This window comes from Saccopteryx bilineata, chromosome X, assembly GCF_036850765.1.
Source record: "Saccopteryx bilineata isolate mSacBil1 chromosome X, mSacBil1_pri_phased_curated, whole genome shotgun sequence".
Taxonomy (NCBI): domain Eukaryota; kingdom Metazoa; phylum Chordata; class Mammalia; order Chiroptera; family Emballonuridae; genus Saccopteryx; species Saccopteryx bilineata.
The window spans coordinates 89,724,429-89,737,777 of NC_089502.1; the positions used below are offsets into that span (position 1 = coordinate 89,724,429).

Sequence of the window (13,349 nt, forward strand, 5' to 3'; positions counted from 1 at the left end):
CAAAGTCATCGGTGCTCTTGTACCACTGAGGGCATGTCCGCACCCTGAACGGTTTGCGCGCCGCTCGGATTCCTGCAGTAGCTGGTGTGACTTCTGCCGTGGCTAGCAGGCTCGCGCGTGCCCACGCTTTCCACCTCAGCTGCCACTCAGGGCTCCGCCTCCGCTCGAATCACTGCCCAGAGCGGGCCACTCAGCCAGCAGGGCTGTATATGAGCCTGGGCTTCACCAGTGGCAACAATGGTTTCTGGCTCAGTGGGCCGGCTTGCGTGTGCTCGCTTAAACCTCCGCATCCGTGCCCTGCCGCCTCTAGACTGTCTGCCCAGGCAAGCATTCAGCAGTGGAGTGGTTGACGTAGCTTAGACCTCTGCACTCCCTATTTGTGTCCCTAACATGGCGCCTGGCTCTAAGCACCTTTGTTCTAGCTAGCGTAGGGGAGCCTCTAGTCTAGTGGACAGGGCACTTTCTTTCTTTTGCTGGTGATGCTGGTTCACTTTTAATTTGGGGAGTGACTCAGCCCAGGGTCTAGCGTGTCCTCCTGGAGCTCCAGGAAAGTGGCTGTGAGTGAGGCTCTCCATGCAATTCCTTTAATATGGAGCCTGGGTCTGAGAGTCCTGCCTTCTCTCAAACCATGTCTAGGCTTTTTTCTCAGCCAAATATTGTTCATCAGCCCCTTCTAGGGCTCTAGGCTGGGATTCTGGTTTTGGGGATAAGGACCTGCAACTCGCTGGACAGCCCTCCCCTTTGTGAAAGTTCCTCCCGGGCACCACTCCCCGCTTCCAGGAGCAAGGCAGCCTTCTCTGTGTCTCCACTTTTCCTACCAAACTCAGTGTGGGTTCTTTGTTGGTGCATCTGCCAACTCTGTGGCCATCTTGACCCCTCTCCCATACATAGTATCTTAACTTTACACCAAACAGAGGATAAAAGAAACTTGCCTCCAGTCTCTCCCGGGAACATGGGGAGGGGGGTATCGTAAACAATCCAGCACCACAGCTTAATAGCCTTTTGAAACCTAATCAGTCAAGTGAGGTGGGGGTTGGGCAGAATGTCAGTTTACAGCCAATTCCCCACAACTCTGTCCCCCAAAAATCTAAACTCCAAAAACCCTGTTGGTTTTTGGTCCCTAATAGACACATATTTCTCTGCAATACCATAGGGCACACCTGGAAATCTTCTAGGGCACACCAGTGTGCCCTGGCGCACACTTTGAGTACCAGTGATCTATTGATAGGATCATATGGTTTCTGTTCTTTGTTTTGTTGATATGATGTATTACGTTAATTGTTTTACGTATGTTGAACCATCCTTGTGATTCTAGGATGAATCCCACAGAATTATTTTTTTAATGTGTTGTTATATTCAATTTGCTGGTATTTTGTTTAGGATTTTTGCATCAGTATTCATTAGAGATATTGGTCTGTAGTTTTCTTTTTTTGTGTTGTCCTTGCCTGGTTTTGGTATACGGGTTATGTTGGCCTCATAAAATGTGTTTGGAAGTATTGCTTCTTCTTCAATTTTTGGAAGACTTTGAGTAGGATAAGAACCAAATCTTTGAATGTTTGATAGAATTCACTAGTGTAGCCGTCTGGCTCTGGACTTTTATTTTTTGGGAGGTTTTTGATAGTTGTTTCTGTTTCCTCCCTGCTTATGAGTCTGTTTAGGCTTTCTATTTCTTCATGATTCAGTCTAGAAAGATTGTATTGTTCTAGGAATATATCCATTTCCTCTACATTGTTAAATTTGGTGGGATATAGTTTTTCATAGTATTCTACAATAATTCTTTGTATATCTGCAGTATCTGTGGTAATTTCTCCTTTTTCATTTTGGATTTTGTTTATATGAGTCTTTTTTCTTTTGTGAGTCTTGCCACAAGGATTTTTCAATTTTATTGATCTTTTTAAAGAACCAGGTCCTTGTTTGATTGATTCTTTTTCTATAGTTTTTCTGTTCTCTATTTCATTTATTTCTGCTCTGATTTTTATTATTTCCTTTCTTCTGCTGGTTTTGGGTTGCCTTTGTTCTTCTTTTTCTAGTTCCTTAAGATGTGATGTTGTTTACTTGGGCTCTCTCTTGTTTGTTCATATAAGCCTGTGGTGATATGAACTTCCCTCGTATTACTGCTTTTGCTGCATCCCAGAGATTCTGTTAATGTTGTTGTTTTCGTTTGTCTGTATATATCTTTTGATCTCTGCTTTTGTTTCTTCTTTGACCCACTCATTTTTTAGAAGTATGTTGTTTAATATCCACATTTTGGGGATTTGTTTACTTTTCTGCAATTGAATTCTAGTTTCAAAGCTTTGGGGTCAGAAAACATGCTTGGTATAATTTCAGTCTTTCTGAATTTGTTGATGTTAGTTCTGTGGCCCAACATATGGTCAATTCTTAAGGATATTCCAGGTACACTGGAGAAAGATGTATATTCTGACGTTTTGCGATGAAATGTCCTATGATGTCTATCATATCCAGTTTTTCTAGTGTTTCGTTTAAGGCCGATATTTCTTTATTGATTTTCTGTTTGGATAAACTATCTAGAGCCGTCAGTGGTGTATTGAGGTCTCCAAGTATGAGGGTATTTTTGTCGGTTTTTATTTTTAGATCAGTTAGTAGATGTCTTATATGCTTTGGTACTCCTTGGTTTGGTGTGTATATATTAAGAAGTGTTATGTCTTTTTGATTCAGTGTCACCTTTATCATTATAGAATGACCATCTTTGTCTCTGATTACCTTTATTATCTTGTAGTCAGCATTGTTAGATATGACTATGGCTATACCTGCTTTTCTTTGGATATTATTTGCTTGGATAATCATTTTGCAACCTTTTGCTTTGAATTTGTTTTTATCCTTGTAGCTTAGATGTGTTTCTTGAAGGCAGCATACAGTTGGATTTTCTTTTTTGATCCACTCTGCTACTCTGTCTTTTTTATTGGTGAGTTCCATCCATTTACATTTAATGTAATTATTGACACTTGAGGGTTTCCTGTTGCCATTTTATATATTGCTTTTTGATAGCTCTGTTTCTTATTTTGTTCTTCTCTTTTGTTTTTCTGTCATTCATTTGTTTTTGTTTGGTTGTATTCCATACTTCTTTCCTCTGTTTCTTTTTTTTTTAAGCCATGTGTTTCAGTAGTGGTATCTTCAGGGGTGGTTATCATTAGATTATTAAAAGAATATATATCATATTCATTGTAGTCCATTATCTCATGAGTGCTTCTGTACTCCATCCTCCTTTGCTACTGCTAATCTTTGTCCTATCCCCTTTTTTGTTTTTGTCACAGATTATTCATATTTTTATTGTGATCTTTTTGGAGCTTTTATTTGTGATTTTGTTTTGTTTTGTTCTTTGTATCTGGTAAGATAACCCCCTTTAGTATTTCCTGAAGTTGGGGTTTTCTGGTGATAAATTCTGTCATCTTCTCTATATCTGAATTTTTTATTTCCCCTTTATATTTGAAGGATAGCTTTGATGGATATAGTATTCTTGGCTGGAAGTTCCTCTCTTTCAGTACTTCAAATATTAGGATCCACTCTCTTCTGGCTTATAGAGTTTCAGCTCAGAAATCTGATGATAGCCTAATGGGCCTTCCTTTATTTTATTTTATTTTTTTTCATTTTTCTGAAGCTGGAAACAGGGAGAGATAGTCAGACAGACTCCCGCATGCGCCCGACCGGGATCCACCCGGCATGCCCACCAGGGGCGACGCTCTGCCCACCAGGGGACGACACTCTGCCCACCCTGGGCGTCGCCATGTTGCGACCAGAGCCACTCTAGCGTCTGAGGCAGAGGCCACAGAGCCATCCCCAGTGCCCGGGCCATCTTTGCTCCAATGGAGCCTTGGCTGCGGGAGGGGAAGAGAGAGACAGAGAGGAAAGCGCGGCGGAGGGGTGGAGAAGCAAATGGGTGCTTCTCCTGTGTGCCCTGGCTGGGAATCGAACCCGGGTCCTCCGCACGCTAGGCCGACGCTCTACCGCTGAGCCAACCGGCCAGGGCCCTTCCTTTATATGTTGTATTCTTCTTTACCCTAAGCCCAGGGTTTCAAACCAGCAACTTCAGCATTCCAAGTTGACGCTCTATCTACTGTGCCACCACAGGCCAGGCTACCTCTCTTATTTTTAATAACAGAGTTGAGCCTTGGTAGTGGGTATTGGAAGGCTTATTTAGTCATTCTACCATTGCCATAGGGACCAAGGGCCTGACAGAAAGAGGAGAGACAGCTCTGGGAATCTTGCGAGGCCACTTCTCCACTGTTGAGTTGCTATAGTGGTTATGTAAACTCAATCAGCAAGTAAGTTTGTGAATCAGTGTCATCCCATTAAATTCAATTAATTTAAAAAAGTACAACATTAAAAAATACAAATAACTTAAACTCTCTGGAACCTAAATAGGTATAAAAAATTTTGTCATCATAAAGTAGAAATCCTAGGTGAGGTATAACTTACTTACCAAGTGTATACTTACTGAAATAATTGGCATGGGCCATCCTATTTAATCAACACACAGCCTTGTCAGTGTAGACAATAATAGTCCCCATTTTTAACTAACATAAATTATTCAGAAAATTTTGTTACTTTTGAGACAAAACCTGCTTCTCTATACTTTAAGCCCTTAAGTTTGTTTTTCCATTAAGCCACACAAAATACTGCTTTTATCTCTCACTGACAGTGGATGGCGGGAACAGTGGCTCCCTCTTCTTGAGCACTGAATAGATACTGGCCCTGCTCTGAGGATTTTACCTGTATTGGGTGCCTTGCTTCTCCCAGACCCTTCAGCTTCTCAGTCCCTTCTTTCTGGCCCACATGGGTTCACCAGAGTCTCTTCCTGCGAGGTGGTACTCAGAACTGACCAAAGAGCCGAAGACTAGTGGAAACAGGCAGTCAGCACATATAGCCTAAAGCAAGATCCTGTTTGGTGGCAGCAGCCTTGTGGGCTAACTGGCTCACGAGAACCCTCAGATTTGTTTCCACAAACTACTGCCAAGGCTTGTCTTCCCGTGGCTGCATTTGTACATTGTAGTCTTGAACCCAAACCTAGGCCTTTCTGTTTGATCTTACTGGTTTGACCCAACTATCTCTCCTGCATTTTCTGATTTGGGGGGTGGAGGTGGGTGGAGCAGAGAAGCAGCCAGACTTATACTGGTCCCTGATGCAGGTTTTCAACCCAGGGCAGTGGGTGGCATCTGTGTCCCCTGTGGGAGGTGCTGCTTAGCTGGAGCAGCACATCCACCATGAACACACTCCTGCTCTCCTACAGGAAGTCCTGGGTGCCAATGATCCTGAGAAGAATTTCTTAACCACAGCCATCCGCCCCCATGGCATTTTTGGTCCAAGGGACCCCCAACTGGTCCCCATCCTCATTGAGGCAGCCAAAAAAGGCAAGATGAAGTTCATGATTGGGTAAGTTGGTCCGCAGTTCCTCTTCTTCAAGACCCCTTGAGCTCACTGTAACAAGGATTGGTCACATCCAGCTCTCTTCTTATGTGGCCTTCTCTACTGCCCTCTGTGTTTGTTTCCTGGGGCTGCCACAACAAATGACCCATACTGGGAGACTTAAAGACATAGAAATGAATTCTCTCCCAGTTCTGGAGGCCAGAAGTCTAAAATACAGCTGTGGGCAGAATTGGTCCCTTCAGAAGATACTGAGAGAGAATCTCTTCCAGGCCACCAGCTTGTGGTGGTGGTCGGCAGCCCTTGGAATTTGGCTTGTAGATGCCTCCAATCTCTACCTCCATCTTCACATGACATTCTTTTTTCTGTGTGCCTATGTCCAAATTTCCCTTGTTTTATCAGGACAGCAGCCATTGGATTTAGGGCCCATTCTACTCCAGTCTGACCACACCTAACATTCATTATATCTGCAAAGACCCTATTTCCAAATTAGGACACATCCACTAGTTCCAGGGGGACAGGAATTGGTAGAGGACACCACTCAACCTAGTACACTCTTTCAGTCAGGCTTGGGGAATATTTGTGTCCCTGTTTGGAAATTGCGGGAACAGGCTCAGAGAAGAAAGACTGACCCAGGGTCAGGGGCCAGGCCCTCAACTCTCCTTGCATCTATGAAAATAGGTGGAGGCGCTAACATTCCTTCTTGAGGAAAGCACAGGCGGCCTTGTGGCTGTCTCACCTATACATGTACTCTCCCTCCATTTTTCCCTTTTCGCCCTGTCTTCTCTTTTGTCACCTTGCCTCCATGCCTCTCACTTGGCCTCCTGCTACCTTGACCTATTGCTTTGAGGGATTATACAGAGCTCGTAGAAACACTTGAGGCCAGAGTAAGGCATTAGCCCAGAGTATCCTGGAAAGAGTTAAGAGCTGCTGTCCAAATTGGATCCCAGAGCAGATAGCATCAGTGTTGGCCATGTTGGGATCGGGCAGACAGAGGACCAGGCTTTCAAATTTATTAGTTGTCCCTTAAATACCTCACTGCCTCTGAAGGCCCCTTGCATGTCTTTAACTATTACAGATGTCCAGGTGTGCCAGCAACTGGCACTGCCAAGGCAGATAGCAATCTTTTAAACACTGAGACTTGGGAGCATCCCTGGGTCCACGTGCAGGGTTTTCATGTGCAACTGAGTGCTCCCAGTCCAGTGGAACCATGTCTGTATGCCCACAGAAATGGGAAGAACTTGGTGGACTTCACCTTTGTGGAGAACGTGGTACACGGACACATTCTGGCTGCAGAGCACCTCTCCCAAGACACAGCCTTGTGTGGGAAGGTAAGGCACCTGCTTCTCCCAGCTTGACAGTGGCTGGCCCACCACATCCTTCTCCTGCACATTTTCCCATCTGCAGATTTTTTTCTCTGTATGATTGGATTCACTGACACATTCTCTCCATGATTCTGCATCCTAGTAGACTTGCTTTAGGATCTCGTTGGGTCAAGGTTGAACCACTGTGGTCGGCAGTACGGTGTCATGGCAGTACCATATCACACAGGGCAGCCAAAATCCAGCGGAGTGAGCTGGGATTGAACAGAGATTCAGGACCTGGTTTTCTGTGCATTTAACCTGGCTGCCTGCCATGGACATGGCTACTGCAGGCAGGGTCCCATGAATACTGAACAGAGTGTTTTCTATTCACCCTTTCTTCCACTCATTTTAGATATCTTTATTTTTTTTTCCATCTCCCCACCATGCTTATACTTCTCACCACTCCTGAGGGGCAGATGTATCGGAATATCCTGGCATTTGCTACCCCGTGGGCAGGATGGGCATGTGGGGGAGGTGAGCACTCACCCAGAGATGGGAGAGCCCCTCATCCTTTCCTCTTATTCCAGGGCCCCGTCTTCCTTGTTTCACACTTCTGCCTTTGCAATCACTCCTATTTGGGCTTCATATTTTTCTCCTGAACTTCTGCCACTTTCCCACTTATATAACTCTTAGGATGGGTGTAGCTTTTGGTTTAGACCAGGCACACCACATTTAAGAAATATATTATGACCCATTCATTGCATCTAAAGATAAAAAGATGAATTTTACCATGATTAGCATAGTTATTAAATTAAATAAAAACTGCCTTCACTTAAAACCCTGGCATATAGCCTGACCAGGTGGTGGTACAGTGGATAGAGCATTGGACTGGGATGCGGAGGACCCAGGTTCGAGACCCCAAGGTCACCAGCCTGAGTTCAGGCTCATCTGGTTTGAGCAAAGCTCACCAGCTTGAGCCTAAGGTCACTGGCTCGAGCAAGGGGTTACTCAGTCTGCTGAAGGCCCACGGTCAAGGCACATATGAGAAAGCAATCAATGAACAACTAAGGTGTTGCAACAAAAAACTGATAATTGATGCTTCTCATCTCCGTTTTTGTCTATCTGTCCCTCTCTCTGACTCTCTGTCTCTGTAAAAAAAAACAACAACAACAAAAAACCATGGCATATAGATGAAATTTTCATTGCCTTCCTTCTCTACACTTAAAGCTGTAAATCAAAAAGTTGTCTCTGCCAACAGCTGACACTTGCAGATTAGAGAACCACAGAAATGCTGTGATCGCATGGACTTAATGTCTTGCTCATTTTTGAGCTACCCTAAAGGGCTGGAGCAGGCAGACAGGCAATGAGTAGCCACTGGTTTCCCAAAACATTGGTCCTGGGCTAGGCCAGTAGCTGTGGCTGAGCTCTGAGTTCTGAGCATTGCCTGCTCATCCCTCCAGCTGAGAATCAATCTCTAATCTCTTGTTCTCTTTCCAGGCATTCCACATCACCAATGACGAACCCATTCCTTTCTGGACGTTCCTGTCCCGCATCCTGACAGGCCTGAATTATGAAGCTCCCAAGTACCACATCCCCTACTGGGTGGCCTACTACCTGGCCATCCTGTTGTCCTTCCTGGTGATGGTGATCAGTCCTGTCGTCCAGCTGCAGCCCACTTTCACACCAATGCGGGTTGCACTGGCTGGCACATTCCACTACTACAGCTGCGAGAAAGCCAAAAAGGTCCTGGGCTACCAGCCACTAGTCAATATGGGTGACGCTGTGGAAAGAACTGTGCAGAGCTTCCACCACCTGCGGAGGGTCAAGTGAGGCCCCCAAAAGTGGGCCTTCTCACCGCTTTTTCCTGCCAGTAGCTCGCCCCTGTGGATCAATAAACTAACCTCCTTCGAATGAATTTCCTCAGATCTTGGGTCTCTCCTGCCAGTTAAATGGGAGCACAGTCAGCCTTTCCATGACCACAAGCAGGGCAAAAACAGCAGACATTTCTCTCTTTGTAGGGTCATATTTGGACTTCTTTTAGCAGGCAGCTTTGCATTCTACTGTTTTTGTGTTCTCTTTTTCCCATCCCCCTCCCCCCTGCATTTCTTATCAATCCCACTGTCCTTGTACATAATGAAGGAAGCTGTAGGCAAGAAACAACCCATTTGCTAATTGAGAATGGAGAACTAGATTTATTTCCATGCAAACCATTACAAGAATAGAAGCCACAGACTATTCAAGGAGCCACAGTACAAACATTGCAGAAGAAAAGTCAGAAACACATGGTGAAACTTCAAATGGATATTTTAAATAGATACAGAGTTTAGAGCAAACACTTTTAAAAAGCTAAACAACTATAACCCTCCTCCCCAGTCCCTGGTGGTTCCTCTACATGCCTCCAAGTTCTCAGGCCCAGCTGCAGTGCCTGCCTGCATTGGTATTTCATAAAATACTCTGTCATGGACACATATCTCTTTATCAACAGGGACGTGTTGTCCTCAGTGGCACAGAGGTGGGCTGCACCTGTGGCATGCTAACTTAGCTGTTTAGCTGCTCTCCTGATACAGGGCATCTGGCTGCTTGACTGAGACATCAAGAAGGTTGGACAGAAGAGAGCCTGCTTTATCTCTTTGGAGTTTGGGCAGAAATTCTATTAGGTAGTTCAGAAAGGTTGACTTCCCTCATAGAACCCTTCATACTCATAACCCTTACACCAATTTCTAGAATACCAAGCACATATGATTCAGTGTTCTGTATTTTCCGGTGGTATTCTGCTTACAGAACCTGATTTCTTCTTAGACTAATTGACATGTAATCTTAAAAACTTCTGTTCTCTGCCTTTGTCTTAAGTTGGCAAGGCTGGAATAAAGACATTGTACATCCCATGTAATACGAGCATGAGCCCCTCCTGTGGGGAGACCGCTAAGATGATGGGATTGAGGGGATATAAACAGAAATAAGACAGTCGCCCCAAAGGCACTTAGAATAGAGAGGTTAAGATATGGTCACAGTCCCCTGTAATATCAGGCAAGAAATGATACACACACTTGAGAAAAGGTGGTGTAAGTTCAGAGGAAAGAGACAAGACCATCAAAAAGACCTTTGTGGCCTGACCAGGCAGTGGCGCAGTGGATAGAGCATCGGACTGGGATGCGGAGGACCCAGGTTCGAGACTGAGCTCGCCAGCTTGAGCATGGGCTCATCTGGTTTGAGCAAGGCTCACCAGTTTGGACCCAAGGTCGCTGGCTTGAGCAAGGGGTTACTCGGTCTGCTGAAGGCCCGCAGTCAAGGCACATATGAGAAAGCAATCAATGAACAACTAAGGTGTCGCAACGAAAAACTGATGATTGATTCTTCTCATCTTTCTCCGTACCTGTCTGGCTATCCCTCTCTCTGACTCTGTCTCTGTTAAAAAAAAAAAAAAAACTGTCAAAGTGACAGCATTGAGTCAGACCTTGATGGATGGATACAGAGTCCATAGTGTAGGTCCCTAGGTGGCATTTCAGGCTAAAGATCAGTTTACAGTCTAGGAATTCATAGTTTCATTAGTAGTGTGTTACCTTTTTCAGATTCAGTGAAGTACAGAAGTAACCAGCCTGGCTTGAGGTGAGAGGTGTGGAACAGTGAGAAACCAGCTAGGCTGAAGAGGTAGGCAAGCCCCTGAATGCCAAGCCAAGGGGGGCTGAACTTTACCCTGTAGGCCAGGAGTCCCCAAACTTTTTACACAGGGGCCAGTTCACTGTCCCTCAGACCGTTGGAGGGCCGGACGATAAAAAATACTATGAACAAATCCCTATGCACACTGCACATATCTTTAATTTTAAAGTAAAAAAAGACGGGAACAAATACAATATTTAAAATAAAGAACAAGTAAATTTAAATCAACAAACTGACCAGTATTTCAATGGGAACTATGCTCCTCACACTGACCACCAATGAAAGAGGTGCCCCTTCTGGAAGTGCGGCGGGGGTAGATAAATGGCCTCAGGGGGCCACATGTGGCCCACGGGCCATAGTTTGGGGACCCCTACTGTAGGCAAACGGACAGTTTGCAAAAATTAATAAACTCATTTCAGCCACCTTATTGGAACCTAGGAGACTAGATAGCAAGTAACAAAAGTGATCACTGATATGTTCCTAGAAATAGAAATGAAGCCTTAGTGAAAGCACCTAGAGAAAAGAGCTTGTAGCCCAGGGGTCCCCAAACTACGGCCTGCGGGCCGCATGCGGCCCCCTGAGGCCATTAATCCGGCCCCCACTGCACTTCTGGAAGGGGCACCTCTTTCATTGGTGGTCAGTGAGAGGAGCATAGTTCCCATTGAAATACTGGTCAGTTTGTTGATTTAAATTTACTTGTTCTTTATTTTAAATATGTATTTGTTCCCGTCTTGTTTTTTTACTTTAAAATAAGATATGTGCAGTGTGCATAGGGATTTGTTCATAGTTGTTTTTTTTTATAGTCCGGCCCTCCAACAGTCTGACGGACAGTGAACTGGCCCCCTGTGTAAAAAGTTTGGGGACCCCTGTTGTAGCCTCTCCAGCACTTGTTATTCCCTGTCTTGTTGATAAAAGCTAATCTAACAGGTGTGAGGTGGTATTTCATTGTAGTTTTGATTTGCATTTCTCTAATAGCTAGTGAAAATAAGCATCTTTTCATTTATCTGTTGGCTATTTGTATTTCTTCCTGATAGAAGTGTCTGTTCATGTCCTCTCCCCATTTTTTAATTGGATTGTTTGCATGCTTGTTGCTGAGTTTTGTGAGTTCTTGACATATTTTGGATATTAAGCCCTTATCTGAGCTGTTGTTTGAAAATATCATCTCCCATTTAGTTGGCTATTTGTCTTGTCAGTTTCTTTTGCTGTGCAGAGCTTCTTAGTCTGATGCAGTCCCATTCATTTATCTTTGCCTTTACTTCCCTTGCCTTTGGGGTCAAATTCATAAAATATTATCTATGGCCAAGGTCCATGAGTTTAGTACCTATGTTTTCTTCTATGTAATTTATTGTGTCAGATCTTATATTTAGGGTTTTGATCCATTTTGAATTAGTTTTTGTGCAAGGAAGATGATTTGACTTCAGGTGATGGGGATACAGCATAATCAACTGTCCAAATGATGTAGAGATATTTTCTCTAAATCTGTGTACTCTAGTTGACCAATGTCACCCTGTTAAATTTAATTGTCTAAATTAAAAAAAAAAAAAAGCTTGCTGCCTATTTACTGAGGGAAGACAGGGAAGGAAGAAGCCAGTTCTCTCGGGAAAATTCTGCTTTTAGAGCTGCTGGGAGGAGGGTCTCTGCTTGGAAAACTGAAGCTGGCATACCTCACTGAGGAGCATCAAGGGACAAAGTGCCCTCAATTTTGTCCTCCCTGCCTCCCTGGGAAAATGCTAGCAGCTGCCTTGACCAAAGATGTCCCTCATCAAACTCTGGACTATACATATTTCCACGTTTGTTAGGTGCTGCCCAGGCTTCAGTGGTGAATAAAACAGACACAGCCTGCAGCTGACATTCTACTGGGGTCATGCAAATCAACACATAATTGTAAACTTGAAAGTTCCAAAAAGGAAAAGTGTGGGAGAGAGAGTGGGCTGAAAGTAAACCTGGCCCAGATGGAAATGGGGCAAAACGGCCATCAAAGGCTTCCTAAAGAAGCAGCATCTGTGCAAATCAGAAATGGGAGACTGAGATCATTAAGTGACTAGGGGAGCCCTCCAGACAGACCCGGAGCACCCAGTGGGCAAAGAGCTGCCCACCCCTCCTAGTAAGGGCTTTTGCCCCCATTCCTTTCTCTCCCCTGCTATCCTGACCCAGACCTATGTAAACCACCCTCTCAACCTGTTTGAAGAAAGTATGACTGCCAGGAAACCATATCCTCCACCCCCTCCTGCAAGAGCTTGTTAGAAACTCTGGGTCCCCACCCCACACCTACTAAACCAAGACTATGGGATTGGGCCTGGCACATTGTGTTCCCAAGACCTACCAGTGTTTCTGAACCACGGAAGTGGCCTCCCACCAGGTCACTGAGTCTAGCTAGAATCTCGTCTCAGTCCCTGCAAGACTAAACTTGTCCCTTCACAGGCCCAAAGTCCCTGGGCCACCCCAACCTGTTCCTTTCCTGAAGTCTGATAGCTATGCCACACGCTTCCCTAAAATGAGTTCCTGGAAAATCTACCAAGGCCTGTGCCTCTCCCATGGCACATCCTTCTATAGAATCAGGGCTGAAGGAAAGAGGATAGCTGAAAGTCCATGCCCATTCCTGCATGTTCGCTGGGGGAATCTCTCAGTGGTCTTTCCTCCTCACTGATGCACCTGGCTCCATCCACACCTGGGTCAGGTGTACTAAGACAGCCAAGCTGATCTGTCTGCTTCTTCCAATCTAGCCTCTGCACATCCAGGGAGTCCTTCCTAAAACAGGCCTTGATCCTCCCTCTCCTCTACCAAAAAAACTTCAATGTGTCCTAATTTTCTCCTGAACACATTACACAGCCAGTCTATCATGGCCTGTGCTCAGCCCAACTTCACAGATTCCATTGAGCTTCATGCCTGCTGTGCTCCAGCCAATCTGCTCATGCCCTATTATACATCCCCTTCCTCAGGTTGTCGTGGCATCCTACAATGTCCTCTCCCCTGTATAGGTCCAGAATGGCCAGCTCCCTTTCCTCAAAA

At 44.9% G+C, this 13,349-nt stretch overlaps 1 protein-coding gene across 1 annotated transcript in view; it reads left to right on the forward strand.

Annotated features, from left to right (window-relative positions):
• The window catches only part of NSDHL (NAD(P) dependent steroid dehydrogenase-like), a 43,568-nt gene extending 33,560 nt beyond the window's left edge, over positions 1-10,008 (forward strand). The window contains exons 6-8 of the mRNA XM_066249347.1: positions 5,246-5,388; positions 6,608-6,710; positions 8,181-10,008. Of these exons, the coding sequence (XP_066105444.1) occupies positions 5,246-5,388; positions 6,608-6,710; positions 8,181-8,513 (579 nt within the window). The 3' untranslated portion in view covers positions 8,514-10,008. The remainder of the gene's footprint in view (positions 1-5,245; positions 5,389-6,607; positions 6,711-8,180) is intronic.
• Positions 10,009-13,349: the final 3,341 nt, after the last annotated feature.